The sequence below is a fragment of the Lupinus angustifolius genome, unplaced genomic scaffold, assembly GCF_001865875.1.
Source record: "Lupinus angustifolius cultivar Tanjil unplaced genomic scaffold, LupAngTanjil_v1.0 Scaffold_35_70, whole genome shotgun sequence".
NCBI lineage: Eukaryota > Viridiplantae > Streptophyta > Magnoliopsida > Fabales > Fabaceae > Lupinus > Lupinus angustifolius.
In genome coordinates, this window is record NW_017720806.1 from 32,792 (window position 1) to 40,810 (window position 8,019).

Genomic DNA, 8,019 nt, shown 5'->3' on the forward strand with positions numbered 1-8,019 from the left:
ACCTTCCCGCATCTTCAGGCCATAGAATCTCTGTTTCAAATACAACTTATTTGTTAGAGACTTGGACATGAACCGCTTCTCTAATGTCTCTCATACCTCTGTTGGTGACGTCAGATCCATAACATGATACATCACCTCATCTGATAGACAGAGTCGTATGGTTCCCGCAGCCTTCTCCTTCAACTCTTCCCAATCCAGTTGATCCATACCCTCTGGTTTATTCTCACGCAGCGCCTTTGATAGCCCTTGTTGAGCCAACACATCCTTAACCCTCCTTTGCCACAATCCGAAATTACCAGTTCCATCGAACTTCCCCACCTCGAATTTGGCACCTAAGTTAAAAGCCATATGATACCAATTGTTGGGAACAAGTGAACAATCAAATTGTAAAGAGTATAGAGACAAGAGATTTGGTAACGAGGTTCGACCAATTATGTCTACATCCCCGGGAGCGTTGAGCAATTACCATTATATATTATTAGAAAATTAAGATTTATGTTTTACTATTATTGTCCTTATTATATTAGGTTTACATAACATAAATATATATAGCTCTCTACCCCAACCCCTTTATATCAGCTCAAACCCATAACTTGGTATTGGTGTTATCTAGAGATGAGTCATTGCACAACAAAATCTTATTAGATTTTTTAACTTGGGGTGTCAATTTTCATATGAATTAGATTAGAATTTTCATTAACTACCTAGGAGTGCATAATAGTTGATAATCACATACACAAAGTGGCAGAGGCAAAGAGAGCTAAGCATATATATAAAAACTTTATATTCCTTTCTAGTAGATAGACCTGATGCATCATACAACCTTGTAGTTCAGAAAGTCATATCTAAAACCCCAAAAAAGAAGATATGATTAAACATGGAAATGGAAGTAATAGCGTCATGGTAGAGGATTGATACTATTGTCCTATGGAACAGAGACTACAACTACTACTACTCACATTGGTTTAACATTAACAAAAAGAAAATAAAAAATACAGTCACTAGTGGGGTCAAGATGCTCTTATAACTAAGCACATTAGTTGCTAGAACTGGAAGCATTTTGGTTGGAACTTGAGCTAAGATTCAGGTCAAGAATGGTATTTGGAGCCTGGTTTTTCTGATTATTCTTGGAGAGCTTCTGTTTTAGCTCAGAGAGCAGTGCCTGATTCTCTTGATTGAGAAGCTGAGCTTTCTTCCTGAGCCTCTCATTCTCTTTCATTATGTAACAGTTCTGCAAGTACAGCTTTGAGTTCAACCTTTCCATGACTATGAAACAAGTCTCGCAACTGTCCTGCACTGAACCCAAATGGTTTCAAGTCAAAGACAAATATACAAAAATAGTAATTAAATATTATAATTTCATGTATCACCACTTCCTCAAGGAAACTTAGAAATATATGATGAACATGATTGAAATTAATAAAAGAGAATCTGACCATTAATTTAAAGTAATAGGGAAAACAAATTACGTACAAGCTTCCTAGTAAATTGTTGCTTTATAAGTTGCTTTGGTAGATATAATGATGACACTGGAGCGAAGAAGGTAATAATAAAAGAGAAAAATCAGAACAGATGAGTGTTTTGGACCACAATGTTAAATAAATAGAGCATATGGGGTTGTCTGAAAAACTAAAGAAGGAGATTCAGAGAGGGGGTGAAAAAAAAATGGTTTCTTTTGGTTATCCCAAGAGTGAAGAAAAGGATAAAGGTCCCACGTAAAAGAGACAAGCTTCATACCAAAATCTTGTGTGTTGTATGTCTATATGTATAAACACAGTTCTCATTCCAATTTTTTTTATTATTACAAGTAGAGCCAAAAGTTTCCTAAAGTAAAATAGAAAAATTATAAACTTCAAATCATGGTATAATAAAAAATGGGTGGAGGCTATAGCTAGAGAAAGACAAATAAACAATTGAAGGTGATTTTCAAAACTATATAATTAAAAGTTTAGATAAAAAAATTAATGAAACAGAATCCACTGGAGACAGAGGAATTGATAGGCAAATATTCCTTAAACAATACAAGATGGTGTAAAAACTATGCGAACCCTTATGGTAGAAGAATAAGAAGATAACTAGAGACAGAGTATATAGATGACTTGGCCTCATCTGGAATGAAGTAAAAACCATGTACTAGTTGCAATAGACTCAAATGGGTCTCAATTTACAATACCATGTCTACCTTTCTTTGTGAAAGTAAGAGGAAAACAAAACAACAGAAGAGAGAGAGAGAGAGAGGGAGAGGTGGGGTCCTATTGTATAACTTTTGAGAAAAGATCACCTTTTGAAGGAAGTTTTGCTTAGAAGACTTAGGTGGAGGAAGCAAAATCTGGATTGTGTAAGGAGTTGCAGTGAGAAAAGAGAGAGTAAGGGAAAGGGGAAGTGAGGGACAAAGGGAACAATGGGAGTGGTAACTTATATAGAGGAGAAAAGAGAGAGAGAGAGAGAGAGGAATAGCACAAACACAAAGGATGAAATGGGAGAGAGACATATGGGTGGGGGGACGTGCCTCTCCTCTATCTGACACAACAATCATGCATGTGTAAGCATGGAAGGCGGCCGGTTAGTAGCCTAAAAGATATTATGTTTTTGGTTCTATGATGATGATGGTTATGGTCACATGTGAATCATGATGGTTCCTTTCTATTTTTTTCTTTCATACATATAGAATATTTGTTTTTATTACTTTTATTTAATAGTTAAAATGAATGGTAGATGATATATCTATACTATATATATATATATGTATATTATATGTAAAGTCAAAACATCTTATAACTACTTATATATGGTGTAATTTTTCCCCCTCTAATTAACTATTACTATAATGTTTTTTCACATAATAAAAAAATATTAATGGAAGTTAGAGTAAGTTACATACCTAAAAACATTAATGTAAGTTTTAGTAATATTACAGTTCATTATCATATTTTTTAATTACATAAATTATAATATTATCTATACTCAATAAAAAGTAATATAATTCTCTAAAATGAAATATATATATATATATATATATATATATATATATAAATTAAATATTTAATACTAGAAAATAAGAATGCGGGTCGACAGACACAAAGTGATTGTCGACGCGCTAGTATATATAAAGCCAAAACATATTATAATTACATATTGCATAATTTTCACTTACCTATTTTGCCCTTGCGATTAATAATTATTACAATATTTTTCCATACAATAAAAAATATAAAATGGAGGTTAGAGGAAGTTACTTCCGCTAAATATATCAAACTACTAATACAGCTTTTAATAATATCATAATTCATTTTTATATTTTTATCAAAAAATTATAATATTATGTACAAAAAATATGATATAATTCTCTAAAATAAAATATATAAAATTAATTGGTCAATACTAAAAAGTAAGAATGCTGGTTAACAGACACAGAGTGATTGCCAACACGCTAGTAATAATAATATAAAAACTCTTACACTATCAATGTGTACATATTTTTTCTAATTTTATTTTTTATCTTTCAAATGAACAAATATTTGTTGTCTCAAATCATTTCTAAAACTAATGATATTAAAGTAAAAATAGAAAACACAGTGAATGTTTAAATTTTGTAATTAATATGACTTATTTTTATTAGTGCGAGACAAAATTTGAGATAAAAATAGTTGTTATTTTCAACTTTGGTATGTTGTTATATATTATGCTTAAGGCCAACTTGTTAATAGATCATATCAATATGTGTAGATATCATTATTAAAAAGTTTGAGTAATTTATGAATGAGGCAATCACGGTAAAAAAAATTACAACACCAATGATCTAAAATAGAGTCCCTCCGTCTAAAAAATTTAAAAATTTTGTCCCAAATTAAAGATTAAAATAACAAATAAAGTATCTTGGAAATGATATATTATGTTATTGATTGAGTAATTAAAGAATGACACGCTACTTTAAGAGAAAAGATAATATTTGATCAAAATAGTGAAACAAATAATGATGAAAATTTGTGGAATAAATGTTTGTATTTAATGAGTAAATCATATATTGTATTAATTCTTATTACTTAAATATGAGGTTCATAGTAGAGATTCGACTTTAACATTTAAGCTGAAATCTCTTTGGTTTTTTTGGGGCAATAAACATGTTAAGAAATGATGGGTAGTTAAAGTGAAAGTAAAGCAACAATTTGCTATAAGTAATTTCCAAATAACTTGAATTCATTTTATTGTTACATAGATTTTCAACGGGCCAGATGTTAAATTAGGAATCGAGATCAGCTATCTTAACATTTACTGTTTTATTATGTCCTAATCCAATCAAAAAGTGTTTAAGAAAAAAAAAATATAAAAACAGAAAATAATTTATTTTTAATTACATGGTGTAATGTAATTGGTTTGGAACATATGGACATGAATTTTTTGAGACATATAATCTTTATTAGTAATTGACTCTTATTGTATATATGCTCGTGTGGTTCCTAGGAGGGCACGATGGGAATAAAAACTGGGCATAATGAAGATGAGAGGAACAATTATGAGGGCTTTCAGTTAGAGGTTTCTAAAATGATGATGGGCTAGGCCGTCCCAAGATATGCAATGATGGTTTGGATTGGGTCCAAAACCACCAACCTTACCCCCTCCGCCCTATCATCAATTACTCTTTTGTTTTATTTATGTTGCGGTTCTTCTATTTTTAGGCCACCATAATTTTTCACTTTCATTTTTGTAATTTCATTTGTTGGGAAGTGTTGGCAGTAATCATTCACGTTGCCGTAATGTTATTCTTCCTTTTTTGAAATTGGAGATTTTTTGTGCATTGAGCAATGTGACTTTATTTATTGATTTGTCTCCACTACACGGGCACTACTTATCTATTTGTGTTTACTATTTTCGTATTAATGTCATTTTACACGCTAGTGATGAGATAATATGAAGTTTTCTTATGCATTTATGGATAAAAAATGAGAAAAACATGTATATGACCCAAAGCGAGTTTGATACAGTATTACTGTATCATCTATTGTTTAATCATTGTTGATTTTTCAAAAAAATAATACAAATGAATTATGGGTGATGTATTATATACAAATTTTATACCGACAATGCGAAAATATTACATTCATAAAAGAAAAGAAGTAATATTTATACATTATCAGTATTTATACACAGTCAGTATATCACTCACCACTATTCATTTATATTACTTCTTTTGGATGATGGACTGAGAGAGCATAAAATTTTTTGATTGTCAATACATACAGTTTTTTCTCCAAAAAAATGTGATTCCGAAATTTGTGAAGAATGGCAATCCATTGATAAAAGAAGAAGATAAGAGATGGAGAAGAAGATGATTCCAAACAAGAATGAAAAACCTCACAAAGAAAACTTTTATTGAATATCTTGAGTCCTTCTCAATATATGCATAGAATCTTTATTTACTTGATGATAAACAACTAAACCATGGGTATACTTATACTACTAAGAAGAATCAAGAAGAAAGAAAAGAAAAACTAAGCAAAATTGAAAAGTTTCCATATAAGGAAACTGATCCTATAGCAAACTAAACTGACTTTTGAAAACATACTAAAAAGGGAAAAAACAGTTTTTTACTAACTAAGAGGAGAGGTCGTTTGGGCTTTTTGTGCTTGACTTTTTGCTTGATATTGTGGGTATGGTCAAATAATCTATATCACCCATTTTATCATCTATTTTAACAACCACCCTCAAACTTGGCACATGGATATCAATGGTGTCAAGTTTGGACATAATGTTTCGAAAGGGTAGAGGAGAAAAGGATTTAGAAGAATATTAACAAGTTGATTTGCAGAGGAAATAGGTAGGAGATGAATGGTTTCATCTTGGACGTGTTCCCTAAAAACATGGCAATTAAATTTGATGTGCTTTGTTCTTTCATGAAAGACTGGATTTGCTACAATTTGTAGAGCCGAATTGTTATCATAGAATATGCTTATTGGAGTTGGATGAGGAATACCAAGATCTCTGAACAAGATCTAGAAATGATATTTTTCCTTTTGCTTTTCCATGAAATCAAAGTTGTCCATAAGAAGAAGCACCATCCTGTTACTAACTTTCTGGTGTCTAAACAAGCTGCCCAATCCGAGTTTGAGTAGTCTTTTATTACAGTGGTGTTGTTGCATGGAAAAAATATTCCCTACCCTGGTGAGTTCTTGAGGTATCTTTGGATTCTCGTTGCTTCTTTGCGATGTAGGTCAGTAAGATTAGCAAGATACTTATTGAAGAAACCAACCGTGAATGAGTCATCTGGCCTGGTGTGTGTTAAGTATAACAGTCTTCCTACGAGCCTCCTATAATATGTGATGTCTTCAAGAGCATTTCCTGATTTGAATGGAGTCTTGCATTGCATTCCATTGGAGTTGATGTTGGTTTGGCTCCTAAGAAGCATGTTTCTTGTAGTAGATCCAAGGTATACTTCCTTTGATAGAGAGATATGCCCTTAGCAGTCCTTGCAACCTCCATTCCTAAGAAGAACTTAAGTTCACCAATATCTTTGATGTTGAACTTGTTGTTGAGTACTGTCTTGGTGTGAGTTACTTGTTGTAGATCATTACCTGCCAAAATGAAATCATCCACATAAACTAGAATGGTTGTGAAGCCTGTGTCAGTATTCTTAATAAACAGAGAATAATTAGAGAAGGATTTGACATAACCTATTTGAACCAAGGTTCCTATTAACTTCTCATGCCACTTCCGGCTTGCCTGCTTCAGACCATAGATTGACTTTTCCAGCTTGCTTACTAGGTTGGGATCATTGCTATGTAGGCCTTGAGCAATTTTCATGTACACTTATTCTTTGAGATCTCCATGCAGGAAAGTTGTGTTTATGTCTAACTGATGTAGATGCCAATTATATAGAGCAGCTAGACATAACATCACTCTTATGGTTGTCACTTTCACCACTGGACTGAAGGTGTCCATGTAGTCAACATCCTCAGTTTGGTTGAATCCCTTTGCCACTAATTTAGCTTTGCATCTCTCTATGGAACCATCAGGGTTATGTTTGATTTTAAAGACACATTTACATCCTATGGCCCTTTTATCATTAGGTAGGGTGGTTAATGTCCAAGTATTATTGTTGGCTAGAGCTTTCAATTATTTTTGAATAGCATTCTGCCAACATTCATGTTTGATGGCTTCTGCATAGTGAGAAGGGGTTTGGCTGATGGATATAGCTAGAGAAAAGTTCTTATGCTTTTGAGACAAATGGTTATAGGTGAGTGATTTGCTGATGGGATACTTGATATGAGGTTTTTGAATGTTAGGCTCATGGATCATACTGCAACGATAGTCTCTTAGGTAATTAGGTGTTATTTTAATTCTTTGTGAATGTCTCTCGCTATGTTGGGAATTAAGAACATCAGTATTAGGGTCAGGTTGAGTGTGTAAGGTTTGCACAGGGCCAGGTTAGGTCTTATACTCTGGTATGGGATAGGATGATATGTTTGGTCTGCTAACAGGAAGGATGAGTGTGGGCATGTTATCATTTATGTTAGTGTTCCCAATATTGCTGAGGAAGGAAAAAATGTGTTCAAAGAATGACACATTTCTATAGAGGAAGACTTCATTATTCTTAACATCTAAGAGTATGTATCTTTTAGTGCCATGTTTAAAGCCTAAAAACACACATTTCCTTGACCTAGGATCTAGTTTTCTTCTATGTGAAACCAATGTTGAAGCATAACACAAGGAGTCAAATGTTGGGATATAATGTATGCCCAAGAACCAATTTGTCATGTTTATAATAATAAAGTTATATGTATTATCATCTTAATATCATATTCATTATTTATCAAAATAATTAATATGAAAGATCCTTGATTAAAATTAGAGATTTATTATTATAATAGAGATTATAATAATGAGAAATAAATCTTTTATAATTTTAATCCAAATCGTTCTTGATCATAGGATTATTGAGCTTAGGATACTATTAATCCGGATAGATCAATATATGTGTAATGGTCTTTATTAGATAATGATTAATATATCTCATTTATTAAA

General features: G+C 32.1%; 1 protein-coding gene across 1 annotated transcript; it reads right to left on the reverse strand.

The window, feature by feature from the left end:
- Positions 1 to 757: 757 nt before the first annotated feature.
- LOC109338671 lies at positions 758 to 2,571 on the reverse strand. Its single transcript, XM_019575956.1, has 2 exons — positions 2,282 to 2,571; positions 758 to 1,291 (listed from the first exon to the last, which is right to left on the reverse strand). Exons 1-2 carry the CDS (start codon positions 2,534 to 2,536, stop codon positions 1,037 to 1,039), a joined length of 510 nt encoding a protein of 169 aa, XP_019431501.1. The 5' UTR covers positions 2,537 to 2,571; the 3' UTR covers positions 758 to 1,036.
- Between the last annotated feature and the right edge of the window lie 5,448 nt (positions 2,572 to 8,019).